Raw genomic sequence first — 18,783 nt, 5'->3', positions numbered from 1 at the left:
TAAATTATTGATATGATCTTCCACTTACAAGGAAGGTGACTATTTTACCTTTTAATGCTCTGTCTGTAAACAGAATGTATGTTGATGACGGATACAGGAAGTTGTTCACTAGCTGTCAGTCAGTTTATCATGTTCACACAGCGCAGTTTCACTCAGTCTCAAATCATCAGCAGACGCCACAATACAGAACTTGGAGTCCTTCTGCATTTAAGATCTCTGGCAAGTCTTGAACTCTTCTTATTCTTCTTTATATGTTTCTTCAGAAGTGTTGTTCAGTTTATTGAGCTGCTGGACACTTACAATGATTTCATAAATATCTGTTTGTTCAGTATAATTACGAAAATGTTCAGTTTACATTCCTTTGCAGGGCTAAATTTATGATTTTTTTATGGGTTTTTTAATTTTTTTTATTTTTGTCATTTGTGCAGATTTACAAATGTGTTTCTCCACAAATGTATATGTGCATGTATTCTAATTTTTTTTTTAATCTAATCTCTCATTTGTGTCTTTTTGTGGACTATTATGGACATTAAAAAAATTCTTTGTCTTCTACAATCAGCTGTACTTTAGTAAAAATCTGGTCATTGTTTGTTCATGTTAGTTTACAGAACATTAACAAATGTTCACAAATACAACTTTGGACTAAAAATGTATCAGTAAATATTGAAATTACCATTGATTAATAAATGCTGAAGAAGTAGTGTTTATTGTTAGTTCATGTTCACTAATATAGTTAACTTATGTTAACAAATGAAACCTTATTGTAAAGTGTTACCCAAGTTTTTATTTCAAGTAAGTCTGTTATTTGTGTTTTTTTGTTTGTTTCCACCACATTTATTTTTTAATACCTGAAATGACAGAAACTAAATATGTCTTAAAGTTCAAAACTTGAAGTACAGTATAATCAGTTTACTAAATTATTGATATGTAATGTTGCTCTGCCTGTGAAATGTTGACGCCGGATACAGGAAGTTGTTCACTAGCTGTCAGTCAGTTTATCATGTTCACACAGCGCAGTTTCACTCAGTCTCAAATCATCAGCAGACGCCACAATACAGAACTTGGAGTCCTTCTGCATTTAGGAAAAAAAAAAAATCTCATTTCTGGCAAGTCTTGAACTCTTTTTATTCCTCTTTAGATGTTTCTTTAGAAGTGTTGTTCAGTTTATTAAGCTGCTGGACACTTACAATGAGTTCATAAATATCTGTTACAGTGTTTATTAATCTTTGTTAATGTTAATTAATAAAAATATAGTTGTTCATTGTTTGTTCATGTTAGTTCACAGTGCATTAACTAATGTTAACAAATACCTTTGATTTTAAGAATGTATGATGTAAATTAACATTACGATTAATAAATACTGTAGAAGTGTTGTTCTATTCCTAACTAATGAAACCTTACTGTAAAGTGTTAATTTTAGTTTATTAACCATTTATTTTTGTCATTTGTGCAGATTTACAAGTGTGTGTTTCTCCACAGGACAGAGCGTCTGTTAATGAAGAGATGAACACTGCAGAGAAAATCATTCTTTTCTCTTTTCTGCTACAAGGTGTGGTTTCCTTTCTCTTCTTAACATCTAATTTTTAAACAACAAAAGTGTGACGTGAATAAGTGTGAAATCAAGTGCTGAACTGTTATTCTGTCTATATGATACTATGATGCTTCAGATAGTTACAGACACTGAAGAACATTTATACAATGTTGAAAAAGTTATTTTCTCAAGACTACTTAAAAAGGATATTATTACTATTTAAATTTAAATTAAATTGGAGTTGAATATTTTATTTCACTGTTGCTGCTGTTTATGTTTATCCTTTTAACAATGACCCTGTAATGCAAATGAATGTTTTATAATGGGGGGAAATAATATGAATTTTGTTTGTAGTATTTTGTATAACAACAGAAATGTGTTTGTCTGTCTGAATGCTTCAGTGTTTGTTTCTGCTTGTGTCTGAATGATTTTCATCATGTGTTTTGAAGGTGTTTGCTGTAGAGATTTCAGCATCAGTCTGCCAGAGAAGATTGAAGCTCTCAGTGGATCCTGTGTGATTATAAAGTGCACATTTGAGATTAAGGATGAATATGACAAAGAGCTCAATGAGAGTGCTGCTACAGGATTGTGGTTCAAAGATGGAGATAATGTGAATAACCTTCTAGTGTTTAACTCCAGAGATCCCAAACCTAATCACTATAAAGGGGAAATAACTGGAAAACTACATGAGAAGAACTGCACCACTGTCTTTTATAATGTTAGTTCAAATCATAATGGTAAATATTCCTTCAGGATTGAGAGTCGTGATCTGAAATACACCTACACTGAAAAAAACGGAAACATCTCCACTATAAATGTAATTGGTGAGTGGTTTGAGCCCTTCATTTTTAAATGAATATGTTAAATGAATATTTTACATTTATTTGTCATGTCATCATTGTCACTGTACTTAAAGACATAGTTCACGCAAAAATGAAAATTCTTTCATAATTTACTCTCCCCCACGTTGTTCCAAACCTGTATGATTTTCTTTCTTCTGCTGAACACAAAAGAATATATTTTGAAGAATATGGGTAACCAAAGAGTTGATGGGAAAACTGTGGAAATCAATAGGGTCCCATCAACTGCTTAGGTTACCGACATTCTTCAAAATATCTTCTTTTGTGTTCAGCAGAAGAAAGAAATTCATACAGGTTTGGAACAACTTGAGGGTGAGTAAATGATGACAGAATTTTCATTTTTTGGGTGAACTATCCCTTTAATCTTGTATTTGTGTGTCTTTCAGAGTCTCCCTCCAAACCCACAGTGAAGCTGTATGAGGAGCAGAAGGAGGTTCAGGATCAGGAGGAGGTGTTGGAGGGGAGCTCTGTGAGTCTGCGCTGCTCTGCTGAGACTCTCTGCTCCTCTCCTCCACCAACTCTCACATGGAGCTCCACTCCCAGAATCCCCCTCAGTGAGAGCAGCAGACAACAGGAGCTCATCTCTGATCTGAACTTCACTGCTACTCACCGTCACCACAGAGTCACTTTCACCTGTACTATAACCTACCAGCTACTGGACAAGAACAAAACAGCACAGGACAACATCACATTACATGTTCAGTGTAGGATGTTTTTGCGACTTCAGTTCTTTTCTCTTCCACAAGATGCTAATGATGTATAATATCATTCTTTCTTTTTTCTTTTTCAGATGCCCCTAAAATCTCTCCCTCCTCCAGTTGTAACAGAACTGATGTAATTGTGTGTTTCTGTGAGGTTGATGGGAATCCCTCTCCTGAACTGGAGTGGCATCTGTCTGGACGTCCTGTCACTAACTCTTCAGACACGTTCATCAGTGAAGAGCGATTGGGCAGCACAGGCTTGAGGAGCTCCATCACTCTACATCAGTCACTCGCACACACATCTCTGCAGTGTGTCGGCAACAACACTCGTGGCACTGAAAGAAAACTGTTTCAACTGCCTCCCTCTGTTTCACGTGAGCTGCAGTTCTGTTATTCATCCCATAGAACACAAATTGAGTATGGCCCTGTCCCAAATGGCACACTTGATGTGCACTTGTGGTCTTGTGGACTTACAATGGCCGCCATGTGCATGTCTGTTAGGTCCATGAGAAATGTGCCTATCTCTCTCCATCCCACCCATTCTCCATACCTCTTATCCTCTGCAGGGTTGTGGGAAATTGAGCATCTGTCAACTGATGATTAGAAATGAAAAAAGTCGTAACAGCATCAGTCATTAATGCTAATGCTATTCTCTTACTTTTTTTTATTGTTCCTATGATCCTGCCATCATTTTTATTTTATTGTTTAAAGATTACGATATGACTCGCTAGCACTGATTTAATTGAATCAGTGAATCATCAGTGGTTTTTCAAACACTCCTTTATTCTTCTTTAGGTTTGAATCATTCCTCTGTGATGACTGGAGTTGCTGTTGCAGCTGTGCTGGTCATTATGTTCTGTGCCGTTACATGGATCTGTGTACGGTAGGTGAACGACACATATGAGGTATTAAGAACTGTAGCAGAACAACAATAAAAAATTACTTAGAGAGAAGAAATAATAACGATCACAGAACAGACTCAGCATATGATAATGAGCTGATGGATTTTGCTTTATATAAACTGACATATATTGCAGGTAAATGTGATTTACGCAGTTATGGGGAATAAAACTTTATTCCAAGAACGGTAGCACCTATTGAGAAATAAATGAGATTATATATATATATATATATATATACACCAAAAGTTTACATCTAATGACTCCTAAAATGTCATGTGACCATGAAGTAAAAAGTAATGTTTTCTTACATTTTCACTAGATGTTGTAACGTGCTGGTTGTATATATAACACACGGCGAAGAAGATAATTCACAAATAAGTCTTTACTTGATAATCCAAAGGGAGAATACAGAATCCAGGCAGGAACACAACTCAACACAAGTAGATACGATACCCGACAAAGACACATCAACAGAACTGAACTAATATACACTGACGAATTAACTAAAATAACAAACAGCAGTGATGAATGTGATTAGTGTCCATGGTAACAGATAGTGGCGGGAAACTAGAACAAAGGAGCATGTGACAGATGAAAACAAACAAACTGAACATGACGGTGAACGTGACAGATGTGAGGTTATACATCTTAATATAATACTTTTACACTTTTTTAGTAAAAAGCTTTTTTAAATTTATGATTAAGTTGTTTTGCCACTCATTTTGAACATAGTCTACTCCTCCAGAATATCAACATGTATTTTTAATTTAGAAATTTCAAATATGTTCATCATAGAAGTGATGTATCATGGTATTTATGAATTGCATTTTTACATAATGCATGTTTGAACAAATTAATAAATCAAGACAAAAATGTATGAATGTTACTGCATAAAACAAAATATCAAACCAAGAGCCATTTATTAAAAAAAAAAAAAAAAAAAAAGGACAAGCAAAACATTTCATAAAAATAAATTAATTAGCATTTAAATGATTAAAAATAGATATAAAATTCAAAATGAACACAAAACATATTTTGACGCTACACTTAGTGGTTGTCAGAGACTAATGTGAAAAACAACACTATGGTTATTCACACTAAAAATCACCAGTTGAGCAAAAATAAATAGAGAAGTTAGTTCTGAGAAAACTTTGCAGATTCCACTTGATTTGCCATTTTGTATCTGCACTGCAATGGACATTCAGACATTTTTAAGTGTAACTAAGGTGTCCAAAACATTTGGGGGTCACTGCACTGACTTATGATTTTGCTCTCTGTAAAGCTAGCATGTAACTGATATTAAACATTAACACATTTTTTCAGAAAAGAGAATATTTAAAAAAAAAAAAAAAAAAAAGTGCTGGACGCTCCTGACTAAGTCATTCAAACAGTAAGATTGAATTTCTATGTAGAGAGATATTATAATGGACTAAACTAAACATATTATTTGTTTCCAGATTGTCCATCAAGCAGAAGGTGAGTCTTCTTTGTTATAAGGCCTGGATATATTATAAGGCATGACATTTTGAAGATGATGATGATGATGGTGTTTGAGAGTGTTTTTGTTCTCATGCTCAGAATGAGGCAGCAGACACATATGCTTCTCTTCAGCTCTCTGCTCCACCCTCTGAATATGAAACTTTGAACATTAAGAGAGATGACACACAATAAACAACAAATACACATTTGATCTTCTTCGTTTTCTTCAGTCAGTTGTTCTTTTAAGATTTATACAATGCATGTATTTCCACACGAAGTGCTAACTGAATTTACATAAACAAATGTGCATTTTTTTGTTATATTTTATGGAAATCTGTTTAGTTGTTTGAAATAAACATTTATTTTCCCATTCATGCACATTTGCAATTTGCTTGTCAGAAAGAAAAAAAAAAAAAAAAAAAAAGATTGATAGATTTGATTTGATAGATGCTGTGTCCCAGTTTGCCTACTTATACTATGCTGTAAAAGTATGTACTCTTTTTGTAAAGAAAAAGTGGTCCCATTTTATATCAGGTGTCTTTAACCTCTATCTACTAACATTTAAATTAATCATCAAGTAATTACAGCTGTAATTATTAATTTCTGTAATTACATCTATAATTACATTGTTGAACCTTCCCTTACACCTTAGCCCATCCTTAAACCTATATACAACCAAACCTGTCCCTATAATGTTACCCGTATCCCACCTCAATCAATGCCACTTGATTTGCCATTTTGCCATCGGTCACATAAAGTGTGACCGAAACAAGTAGTTACCTATGTAGCAGAAGAGTAGGCTTTGGGACACACCTGAACTACCACATCATAACTGTGTTCTGTTGCATAGTTACGTGCATTCTGTCATTGTAAACTGGCCTGTCAATCTGTAAGGATTGGGTCAGTGGAGTTAGGATCCATTTGCAGTTTTTATTGATAAGCAAACACTACAGAGCAAAGACAAGGCAGAGGCGTAAACAGGGACAGGCAGAGATCAGGTCAGGCGGCAAACGTACAGAATCCAGGAACAGGCAAAGGTCAGGGCAGGCAGCAGAGAATCAAACACAAGAATAGCGATCCACAAGAATGCTCAGAAAAGATCACCGGGGAAAATCAAGACATCACATGGAGGTGTGGGTGCAAGTCTGTTTTATGTGTGAGTGAGTGATTGTATAATGGGTAGCAGGTGCAGGATGATCAGTCCAGGATATGAGGGTAGATGGGAAATGGAGTCCAAATGATGTGTGTAGTCCAGGATGGAGTGCCCTCTGGTGGCAATGATGGGCACTCTCACTGGTGATCGTGACACAATCATCCTGTAACAGTTAACATCCTCATATACACATTCCACATTTTATTTAATTAAATTTACACTGCTCATACAAATCTTCCTAATGGAGAGAAAACAAGTAGCATATTATTCTGCCAGTCAAGGGCCTTTCATTCTAAGAAATATGTTTTTTTGTTTGTTTGTTTGTTTGTTTGTTTTTGCATAATGGTGCATTTAATAGTTAATGGCCAAACGTATTTCTTTTTCTATTGTGCTATCCGCATCTTTATAAAAGATCACAATGTTAATAGATAACATTAAATAAAAATGTATCATTAATAACTCAAACCCCTTTCAGGACGTCTAAGCATCTGTCTCACACATATCCACCATGTTTAAATCTTTTCATTCATGTTTGTATTTCTGAACCAAATCCTCATCCAAAGTGCAATGGTTTGTGGGCAATATTAGCCGTTAGACTGTGCATGGATCCACAAATCCACCGGGAAAAGTAGACCATCTGGGTAGGTTTGGAATACGATCTGGGACACACTTATCCTAATCTCACGTCCTATTTAAGAAAAGGAAAGATTACAAAAAAATGTATGTGCATGTATTCTAATTTTCACTTAATCTAATATTTTTGTCTTTTTGTGGACTATTATATGGACTGTCTGAAAAAAAAAAAAAAATCTTTGTCTTGTACAATCAGCTGTACTTTCAGGATTTTATATGCATATTTTCCATATGAAACTGGACGTGACTTTCCGATAATAAGTTTTGGTAACACTTTCAAATAAAGTCCCATTTATTACTATTAGTTAATGCATTAGCTAACACGAACTAACAATGAGAAATATATTTTTAAAACATTTATTAATCTTTGTTAATGTTAGTAAAATATCTAATTGTTCATTGTTTGTTCATGTTAGTTCAGAGTGCATTAACAAATGTTAACAAATACAACTTTGAAGTAAAAGTGTATCAATAAATGTTGAAATCACCATTGATTAAGGTTAATAAATGCTGAAGAAGTAGTGTAGTGTTTATTGTTAGTTCATGTTAACTAATATTAACTTCACCGGTGGGGGTACAGAGCAGTGATGTAGTGCAGATCTTGGGGGAGTTGTAAGTTGTTTGGCAGCAAGTGGAGACAGTAAGAGTGAGAATCTCTATGTCCTACTGACTCCAAACAGCTGAACTGAATTTTTTTAGATTACTGAATTCACCAATGCACTTTTTTTCCCACCACTGCTTTATTTGGAAAACATTGCAAGAAGATCTCCAGTCCTGTCATGATGCCACAGTATATGCTCATGTAAAAATATAAAAGCTTTTTAAAGTGCTTCACAGTGTTTATCTGGGAATTTTTAGGAAATTCAGTAATGGCTTACTTTAGTTGTTAAGTTGGGATAGAAAGAATGTAAACAGTCAGTTCATGTCTACATTTCAAATGATTTTAATACATACCATTTTCCTTTTCTGCACAAAGATATGATTACACTGTATCAGATGCTTTTGGGTTAAAGAAAAAATGAGGATCTTCTTAGTATATGAATGCTGAGCAGGAAACTGATGGAACCGTCACATTTATTTTTTAATACTGGAAATGACAGCAACTGAATATGTCTTAAAGTTCAAAACTTGAAGTACAGTATAATCAGTTTACTAAATTATTGATATGTAATGTTGCTCTGCCTGTGAAATGTTGACGCCGGATACAGGAAGTTGTTCACTAGCTGTCAGTCAGTTTATCATGTTCACACAGCGCAGTTTCACTCAGTCTCAAATCATCAGCAGACGCCACAATACAGAACTTCTGCATTTAGGAAATTTTTTTTTTTACAAATTTTCTCATCTCTGGCAAGTCTTGAACTCTTCTTATTCCTCTTTAAATGTTTCTTTAGAAGTGTTGTTCAGTTTATTAAGCTGCTGGACGCTTACAATGAGTTCATAAATATCTGTTACAGTGTTTATTAATCTTTGTTAATGTTAATTAATAAAAATATAGTTGTTCATTGTTTGTTCATGTTAGTTCACAGTGCATTAACTAATGTTAACAAATACCTTTGATTTTAAGAATGTATGATGCAAATTAACATTACGATTAATAAATGCTGTAGAAGTGTTGTTCTATTCTTAACTAATGATATCTTACTGTAAAGTGTTTATTTTTAGTTTATTAACCATTTATTTTTGTCATTTGTGCAGATTTACAAGTGTGTGTTTCTCCACAGGACAGAGCGTCTGTTAATGAAGAGATGAACACTGCAGAGAAAATCATTCTTTTCTCTTTTCTGCTACAAGGTGTGGTTTCCTTTCTCTTCTTAACATCTAGTTTTTAAATAACAAAAGTGTGACGTGAATAAGTGTGAATTCAAGTGCTAAACTATTATTCTGTCTATGTGATACTATGGTGCTTCAGATAGTTTACTTACAGACACTGAAGAACATTTATACAATGTTGAAAAAGTTATTTTCTCAAGACTACTTAAAAAGGATATTATTACTATTTAAATTTAAATAAAATTGCAGTTGAATATTTTATTTCACTGTTGCTGCTGTTCTGCTTATGTTTATCCTTTTAACAATGACCCTGTAATGCAAATGAATGTTTTATAATGGGAAAAAATATGAATTTTGTTTGTAGTATTTTGTATAACAACAGAAATGTGTTTGTCTGTCTGAATGCTTCAGTGTTTGTTTCTGCTTGTGTCTGAATGATTTTCATCATGTGTTTTGAAGGTGTTTGCTGTAGAGATTTCAGCATCAGTCTGCCAGAGAAGATTGAAGCTCTCAGTGGATCCTGTGTGATCATAAAGTGCATATTTGAGATTAAGGATGAATATGACAAAAACCTCACTGAGAGTGCTGCTACAGGATTGTGGCTCAAAGATGGAGATAATGTGAATAACCATCTAGTGTTTAACTCCAGCAGAGTATCTCCCAAACCTAATCACTTTCATGGGAAAATAACTGGAAAACTACATGAGAAGAACTGCACCACTATCTTTTATGATGTTAGTTCAAATCATAATGGTAAATATTACTTCAGGATTGAGAGTGGTGCTCTGAAATACACTTACACTAAAGACACCGGAAACATCTCCACTATAAATGTCATTGGTGAGTGATTTGAGCCTTTTATTTTTAAATAAATTTCTTAAATGAATATTTTACATTTATTTGTCATGTCATCATTGTCACTGTACTTAAAGGCATAGTTCACCCAAAAATGAAAATTCTTTCATAATTTACTCTCCCCCACGTTGTTCCAAACCTGTATGATTTTCATTCTTCTGCTGAACACAAAAGAATATATTTTGAAGAATATGGGTAACCAAAGAGTTGATGGGAAAACTGTGGAAATCAATAGGGTCCCATCAACTGCTTAGGTTACCGACATTCTTCAGTATAACTTCTATTGTGTTCAGCAGAAGAAAAAAATTCACACAAGTTTGGAACAACTTGAGGGTGAGTAAATGGTGACAGAAAATTCATTTTTTGGGTGAACTATCCCTTTAATCTCGCATTTATGTGTCTTTCAGAGTCTCCCTCCAAACCCACAGTGAAGCTGTATGAGGAGCAGAAGGAGGTTCAGGATCAGGAGGAGGTGTTGGAGAGGAGCTCTGTGAGTCTGCGCTGCTCTGCTGAGACTCTCTGCTCCTCTCCTCCACCAACTCTCACATGGAGCTCCACTCCCAGAATCCCCCTCAGTGAGAGCAGCAGACAACAGGAGCTCATCTCTGATCTGAACTTCACTGCTACTCACCGTCACCACAGAGTCACTTTCACCTGTACTATAACCTACCAGCTACTGGACAAGAACAAAACAGCACAGGACAACATCACATTACATGTTCAGTGTAGGATGTTTTTGTGGCTTCAGTTCTTTTCTCTTCCACAAGACGCTAATAATGTATAATATCATTCTTTCTTTTTTCTTTTTCAGATGCCCCTAAAATCTCTCCCTCCTCCAGTTGTAACAGAACTGATGTAATTGTGTGTTTCTGTGAGGTTGATGGGAATCCCTCTCCTGAACTGGAGTGGCATCTGTCTGGACGTCCTGTCACTAACTCTTCAGACACGTTCATCAGTGAAGAGCGATTGGGCAGCACAGGCTTGAGGAGCTCCATCACTCTACATCAGTCACTCGCACACACATCTCTGCAGTGTGTCGGCAGAAACACTCATGGCACTGAAAGAAAACTGTTTCAACTGCTTCCCTCTGTTTCACGTGAGCTGCAGTTCTGTTATTCATCCCATAGAACACAAAATGAGTATGGCCCTGTCCCAAATGGCACACTTGATGTGCACTTGTGGTCTTGTGGACTTACAATGGCCGCCATATGCATGTCTGTTAGGTCCATGAGAAATGTGCCTATCTCTCTCCATCCCACCCATTCTCCATACCTCTTATCCTCTGCAGGGTTGTGGGAAATTGAGCATCTGTCAACTGATGATTAGAAATGAAAAAAGTCGTAACAGCATCAGTCATTAATGCTAATGCTGATCTCTCACTTTTTTTATATTGTTCCTATGCTCCTGCCATCATTTTTATTTTGTTGTTTAAAGATTACGATATGACTCGCTAGCCCTTGTTTAATTGAATCAGTGAATCATCAGTGGTTTTCCAAACACTCCTTTATTCTTCTTTAGGTTTGAATCATTCCTCTGTGATGACTGGAGTTGCTGTTGCAGCTGTGCTGGTCATTATGTTCTGTGCCGTTACATGGATCTGTGTACGGTAGGTGAACGACACATATGTCAACATACATGTTTTGACCATCAAGTAAAAAGTAACACGTTTCCTTAGGAATAGCTGAGTTTGGACACACTTTTTTCAATTAAAAAGCTTTTATTATTATTATTATTAATTAAGTGTTTTGCCACTAATTATGGGCACTTTCTGCTCCTCAAAAATATCAGCGTGTATTTTAATTTAGAAATTACGAACATGTTCATCATGTAGCAATATATTCAAATCATAGTATGTATGAATTACATTTTTACATAATGTATGTTTGAACAAATTAATAGATCTAAGAAAAAAAAATGTGTGAATGTTGTTGCATTATATAACAAAATATCAAACCAAGAGGCATTTGTAAAAAAAAAAACAAAAAAAAAACAATAGGTCAACAAAATGTTTCACAAACATTAGCAAAATTAATTAGCATTTAATTTATTAAAAATAGTTATACAATTCAAAATGAACACAAACATATTTCAGCACTATACGTTTGACACATGATGAATGACACTTTACACATCCACTAAAAACCACTTTTTTAGCAAAAAATAAAAAGCTTTTGCATCATTTGTTTGCAGACGCCACTTTCTTTGTCATTTTACCTACAATGTAATTTTTAAGTGTGACTAGGGTGTCCAAATACTTCTTGGGGTTGCTGCACAAGTTGATTTATTTTAAAAGCCAGTCCTGTCTGACTTGTAGTTTTGTTATCTGTGAAGCTAGTATATAAATGATATTAAACATGAACCCATGCTTTTCAGAAAAAAGAGTATGAAACTTATGGAGTCTAGAAGAGAAGGTGCAACAAGAAGTATTTCAACCAGTGATGTGAGTTACAAATGACACACAAAATCACACAAATGATTTGTTCACTAAACAAAAACCTAAAGTTGTAAACAAACTTAAATACACTTCTTACCAACCTAATAAAGTACACAAACTTCTGAACAATTTACACAGACACACTAGAGCTTTCAATCACTTATTCAACAATGTCAATCTTTTAGGCCGTTCTACACGAGAATGAAGAGGAGTCAGTTTATGCCAATAATGTCATGATGTCTTCTGCTGGAACTGCCACAGAAAATCCAGAATCACTCATTTATTCCTCCATAAACTTTACATCAGAGTCACGAGAGTTCGGGAGCATCTCTTCACTTCATGCCGACTATGCTGTGGTCAAACATTGTTCTGGAGGAGTGGCAAAGGCAGAGAACGCAATGGGAGAGTCTTCAAGAGCAATAGAGGCACCGGTGATTGTGAGTGCAGATGTAGTTACTAAACAAACAGAGTCAAAGGATTCAGAGGAACAGCTGGTTACTGACTCCTCTCAGCTTTACGCAAGGGTTAAACGCCGTAACCCATAGGGAACTTCAGCAGGGCTGTTTTTTGAATAGTAACATGATTGTATTTGCTTTTGGATAGTACAAAGATAGTATTTCAGTGTTATATACAAGATAGTAATCAGTTAGTATCAGGACATAACCATGGTACTGGTGCCACCAAGCACCAAAAGAGCTCTTTTTCTTGTCTCATTGGTTGTTTTATAAATCATAATGGACTCTTTTTTTTTTTGGCAGAAGTTTTAATACAGGTGAGATTTTTTTAATAATTCATAATTTCAACTCCAATCAGTATTCATTATTTATTTACCTGGCTGACTTTATCATTTACATATTGCTGTGTATTCTCTTTCTGTTTCAACAGTTAAACATTGTAAATATTCAGAAAGAAGTTTGATTAAAGTCTGTTTTAAAAAATTCCAGTAGTTGTCACTTTATTTTTTTGAACACAATCAATGTAGAGTATAATACATTTCATGTCATTGGAGAAAAAAAAAAAAAAAAAAACAGCTTGCAAAAGTACAAGTTGGTCCAATGGACGGGTTTTTTTTTTTTTTTTTTTTTTTTTGATTATGTATTGGTATTGGTATTGTGGTACACAGACATCAATAGCAATGTTTCTCAACCCTGTACCTGGAGGCACACCAACACTAAGGGTGCTTCTCGTTTCTTATTTGTGCATCCTCATTTGCTTCCCTCACTTCCTTTCCTCACATCTTAGCTCCAGACCCTTCAGGATACGAGGGAAGGACACACCTGTGACTCATGACTCTTCAAGAAGCTTCCTCACTCCTCATGGTGCAAGTAGAGAATCGAGCTGTCTTTTAAATTGGCTGAGTTCGATCAGTTTCCGATTCACAAGCTGGAGGATGCAGGAGTGAGGAAACAAGGAGGCATCAATTTAAGTATTGAGAAGCACCCTACACATTTTCAAACTCTTCTATACAAACACAACTGATTCAACTCATCGGCTTGTTAGTAGAGACTCCAAGACCAGAAATATATGGGTCAGATAAGGGAGACATCCAAAATGTGCACTGCTGGTGTGCCTCAGGAACAGGGATGGGAAACACTGGTTTATAGAAACCTCAGTATCTCAGCTCAGGATGGTCTGAACTTATTTGGAGCAAAAGCTAGTCTGTAAAGCGCATTACAAGGTATATGGTGTCAGCCTGGGATTGGAAAAAGGTGGGAAAAAAAACCCCCTAATCCTATATATATATATATATATATATATGTGACTGTGTTGGATGGAATAATTCAGGCTGAGATCAGGTGGATGGTCACTCAAAGTTGCTTTACTGGGCCTGGGACAAGACAAGACTGGGACAAACAGCACCAAATGGCTGATCAGCATACAGTGCATCAATGTTGCATGAGAAGTCTTAAATGAAATAAACAAAAGTTCGGAGTTCACAAGCAGGCCAATTAACACACTCTTCATCTTCTCATCACATATCATGTGCACAAACACGAGCAACAAAACAGCCAATGGCGAGTTTTCCCAATATAAGCTGAATTTAACAACCATTATTTAAACTCTGTTACATATATACAGGCTAACAAGAAGCTAACAAGCTACAGGTGAGACTAATTAAACACTATGGAGACTAACTAATTGTGAGAAACACTGGTTGCAGTGTTGTCGTGTAGCCGGTGAAAGCGGAGATTTTGGCTTGTGACGTACAGTTATCTCCTTTGTTTGCCGTCAGATTGTGCGCTGCTATGTCCTTTGTTTACATGAGGCGAGTCTGTGCAATGACAGGCCAAAATATTACGGCTAATAACTGTGCTAACAGGGCTTATAACATGTATACAGGCTTCTGATTGGCCAGCATGGCTTTACGGTTAGGGTTATATCGCCACCTGTTGGTTTGGCATGCTCTTGACAGCGCATCATAGCGTGTTTGTATTTTTATGTGGACAAGACTTTTTTTTAACGGAGGAAAAACTGTTTATAAAAAAAACCCATGTACGTGTGGACCAGGCCTTAGTTTCTATGCTTTCTGATTGGATTATTTTCACCTGTTGTTCATTTATTTACCTTGTTATCTCTGTATTTATATACCCTTAGTTTCCTCTGTTAATTGTTCCATGTCGTCTGTGTATTAAGTGGTTGTGCTATGTTTTATTCCTGGTAATCTCTTGCATGTTTCCTTTTTGCAATTAATATTAATATTATTTAATATATGTGTGTTTTTTCCAGATGAGCTGAACCAAGGGGCACGAGGCACGTCTGCTCAGTGATGGTCCTCGAGGGACATTTGCTGCCTATGTAGAGTGGATGCTATAGTGAACTTTGGTTCCCATTTCACCATCTGCCCCCCTGAGGATGACATCACCAGCCCCACTCAGGACCCAGTGCCTAAACAGCCAGCTCTCATGGACAAGACACTTCTTACTTTTTAAAATATTTAAATAGAAATACAACCGATATACAACTCAAAATGAGCACAAAGTATTTTGAAACTTTGTGGCTGTAAAGTGTTTATGCGGTGTGTTGTTCATCATGTTTACTCTGCTAGGATATTTATGTGAACTTGAGGGGAACTGATTTCACACATCCACTAAAAACTACTTTGACCCAGGTTGGCATAAGAATAAGACTCAGAATAGAGAATTTAGTTCTGAGACAAGCTCTTACGTCATTTGTTTGCAGATGCCACTTGCTTTGTCATTTTTAATTGTGACTGAGGTGCTGGAGAGTTATAAATTTGATTATAAATGTCAGTTTTGTCTGACCTATTGATTTCTCTTCGTGTAAAGCTCATAACTATACTTGAACAGGAACATGCTATTTTAAATTCTATTTTCAGAAAATAGGAAACTTCTGCAGAGTAGACGTGTTATGAGAAGCATTTCGAACGATGAAGCGAGTTACAACACAAAATCACAAAAATGTATTCACAATACAACACAAAAACCTAAAGTAGTAAACATACTTCTACTTTTTTACCAACAGAAAACAAGTATACAAACTGCTGAACCATGTAAACAGACACACTAGAGCTTTCCATCACTGATTCAACCCTGTGAAGCTTCAAGGCCGTTCCACAGGACAAACAACAAAACCTAAAAGATCAAAGTTCATGAATGTATGAGTGATTGGAGGAACACTCATGTATTTGAAGGTTAATGTTAATGAGGACACAGGAAGTTCAGTCAGTGTATTGTATTAGTGACTCTGTTCACACAGCACACCTCCACTCAGTCTCAAAATTAGCAGCAGTAAAGAACTTGGTCCATAAATATTAGGCCTACTTTCTTTTTCTTTTTTTTCTACACTGGTTTGACTGTTTTCTCATTTTTGGTAAGTCTTTAATTATTCTTGTTTTCCTTTAGATGTTGTTTCAGAAGTGCTGTTTGGTTTATTGAGCTGTTGGAAACTTTCAGTGAGTTCATAAATATGTTATGTATAGTAATATAGTTCCAAAATTATCCATTTGAATTAATTTTTAATATATAATTCTCATGAGTCATTTTTTAAAATATAATTTTGTATAATTTCTGCATGTAAATACAAGTGTGTGTTTCTCCACAGGACTGACTGTCTGTTAATGTAGAGATGGACACTGCAGAGAAAATCATTCTTTTCTCTTTTCTTTTACAAGGTTTGATTTTTCTCCTCTTTTAACTAGTTTAACAAGTGCTAAACTATGATAACTTTTCATTTAAAGTATTTTTAACTAAATTGATTTCAGATATTGATTGATGCACACATTTTTTTTTTTTTTTTTTTTTGACTGGGATCTCACTCAAAATATTCACAATTTACCCTTTTAAATGATCATGTATTGCAATGAAATGTTTTGTGAAATTAATTTAAAAAACATTAATTATGTATTTAGATTTTGTGTGTTTGTCTGTCTGAATGCTTCAGTGTTTGTTTCTGCTTGTGTCCGAATGATTTTCATCATGTGTGTTGAAGGTGTTTGCTGTAGAAATTTCAGTGTCAGTCTGACAGAGACGATTGAAGCTCTCAGTGGATCCTGTGTGATCATAAAGTGCATATTTGAGATTGAGGATGAATATGACAAAGACCTCACTGAGAGTGATGCTACAGGACAGTGGTTCATAAATGGAACTGTTAAGGAAAACAATCTAGTGTTTAACTCCAGTGATCCCAAACCTAATCACTTTAAAGGGGAAATAACTGGAAAACTACATGAGAAGAACTGCACCACTGTCTTTTATAATGTTAGTTCAAATCATAATGGTAAATATTACTTCAGGATTGAGAGTGGTGCTCTGAAATACACCTACACTGAAAAAGAAAACACCTCCACTATAAATGTCATTGGTGAGTGATTTGAGCCTTTTATTTATAAATGAAAGTGTTAAATGAATATTTTAAAAGTATTTTTTTATGCCATCATTGTCTCTTTACTTATTCTTGTATTTATGTGTCTTTCAGAGTCTCCCCCTAAACCCACAGTGAAGCTGTATGAGGAGCAGAAGGAGGTGCAGGATCAGGAGGAGGTGTTGGAGAGGAGCTCTGTGAGTCTGCGCTGCTCTGCTGAGACTCTCTGCTCCTCTCCTCCACCAACTCTCACATGGAGCTCCACTCCCAGAATCCCCCTCAGTGAGAGCAGCAGACAACAGGAGCTCATCTCTGATCTGAACTTCACTGCTACTCACCGTCACCACAGAGTCACTTTCACCTGCACTATAACCTACCAGCTACTGGACAAGAACAAATTAGCACAGGAAAACATCACATTACATGTTCAGTGTAGGATTTTTCTGGCATCAGTTCTTTTCTCCTTCATAAGATGGCATTCATTTTTATGTATCACATCATTCTCTCGTTTTTTTTTTTTTTTCAGATGCCCCTAAAATCTCTCCCTCCTCCAGTTGTAACAGAACTGATGTAATTGTGTATGTCTGTGAGGTTGATGGGAATCCCTCTCCTGAACTGGAGTGGCATCTGTCTGGACGTCCTGTCACTAACTCTTCAGACACGTTCATCAGTGAAGAGCGATTGGGCAGCACAGTCTTGAGGAGCTCCATCACTCTACATCAGTCACTCGCACACACATCTCTGCAGTGTGTTGGTAACAACATTCGTGGCACTGCAAGTCAATTGTTTCAACTGCCTCCCCTTGTTTCATGTGAGTTTCAGTTCTGTAATTCATCTAATATAAGAAATATCGACATCTCTCATGTAAATGAAAAAAGTGTAAATCGTGCAATCGCAACAGTCACTGACTTAAATAGGAATGCTAATGCTAATATCTTACTTTTTAGATTGTTCCTATGTTCCTGCCATAATAATGGCTATTTTGTTGTTTAAAGATTTGACTACAATATGACTTTTTAATTGAATCAGTGAATCATCAGTAATTTTCCAAACACTACTTTGTCCTTCTTTAGGGTTAAATCTTCCGTCTGTGATGATTGGGGCTGCTGTTATGGCTTTGGTGTTTGTGATGTCCTGTGCCATTACCTGTATCTGTGTACGGTAGGTGAACGACACATGTGATATTTAGAATGGCACAAAGTAGTGACCAAATTAGTAAGAAAAACAGTTTCAACATATTTAGTCTAATGGTTGTATTGTACACAAGCTGATTTCTCACATATGTTGCCGATTAAATATTTAAATGTATAAATTTCAAGGGAATTTTTTGCCTACAAATACAATGAATTATTGGTTATTAAATTGGTTGCATTTAATATTAGGCGACCTTTACTATGTACTAACATTACATACACACACAATTATGTAATTACTGTGTAACTACATGTTATTCTGGAAAATTCACACATTTATTGCTAAGGAGTTTGAGGTACAGTTTAGATAAAGTTAATTAACTCATTAAGTTTTAGGGAGTCTCTTGGACATTTATTTTAAGCACTCTGTCCTTCTATCAAAATGTATTTTATCAGATGTCTATTCAAGTCAATATACATATTGTTGAATAATTAATACATAAAAAATTAG

General features: G+C 35.5%; 1 protein-coding gene across 2 annotated transcripts; it reads left to right on the top strand.

The window, feature by feature from the left end:
* The first annotated feature begins 1,458 nt into the window (after positions 1-1,458).
* LOC127510908 (sialic acid-binding Ig-like lectin 13) lies at positions 1,459-13,250 on the top strand. 2 transcript variants are annotated; one of them, XM_051891067.1, is made up of 7 exons: positions 1,459-1,549; positions 9,489-9,869; positions 10,292-10,609; positions 10,696-10,980; positions 11,403-11,490; positions 12,258-12,324; positions 12,504-13,250. In XM_051891067.1, exons 1-7 carry the CDS (start codon positions 1,504-1,506, stop codon positions 12,861-12,863), a joined length of 1,545 nt encoding a protein of 514 aa, XP_051747027.1. In that variant the 5' UTR covers positions 1,459-1,503; the 3' UTR covers positions 12,864-13,250. The 2 variants fall into 2 exon arrangements, with proteins under 2 accessions (XP_051747027.1, XP_051747026.1); XM_051891066.1 differs by lacking the exon at positions 1,459-1,549 and adding an exon at positions 8,960-9,050.
* Positions 13,251-18,783: the final 5,533 nt, after the last annotated feature.

The sequence above is a fragment of the Ctenopharyngodon idella genome, chromosome 4 (assembly GCF_019924925.1).
Source record: "Ctenopharyngodon idella isolate HZGC_01 chromosome 4, HZGC01, whole genome shotgun sequence".
Classification (NCBI taxonomy): Eukaryota; Metazoa; Chordata; class Actinopteri; order Cypriniformes; family Xenocyprididae; genus Ctenopharyngodon; species Ctenopharyngodon idella.
Note: the sequence above shows the minus strand (reverse complement) of the source record. Positions and strands in the feature narration are given on the sequence as shown.

What these genes read in the sequence shown, in the direction of transcription:
- LOC127510908 (XM_051891067.1), top strand. Translation starts at nt 1,504, where the DNA reads ATGAACACTGCAGAGAAAATCATTCTTTTCTCTTTTCTGCTACAAG. An exon ending in CATCACATTACATGTTCAGT is followed by an intron (nt 10,610 to 10,695) that starts GTAGGATGTTTT and finishes TTTCTTTTTCAG; the next exon opens with ATGCCCCTAAAATCTCTCCC. An exon ending in GAAGTATTTCAACCAGTGAT is followed by an intron (nt 12,325 to 12,503) that starts GTGAGTTACAAA and finishes TCAATCTTTTAG; the next exon opens with GCCGTTCTACACGAGAATGA.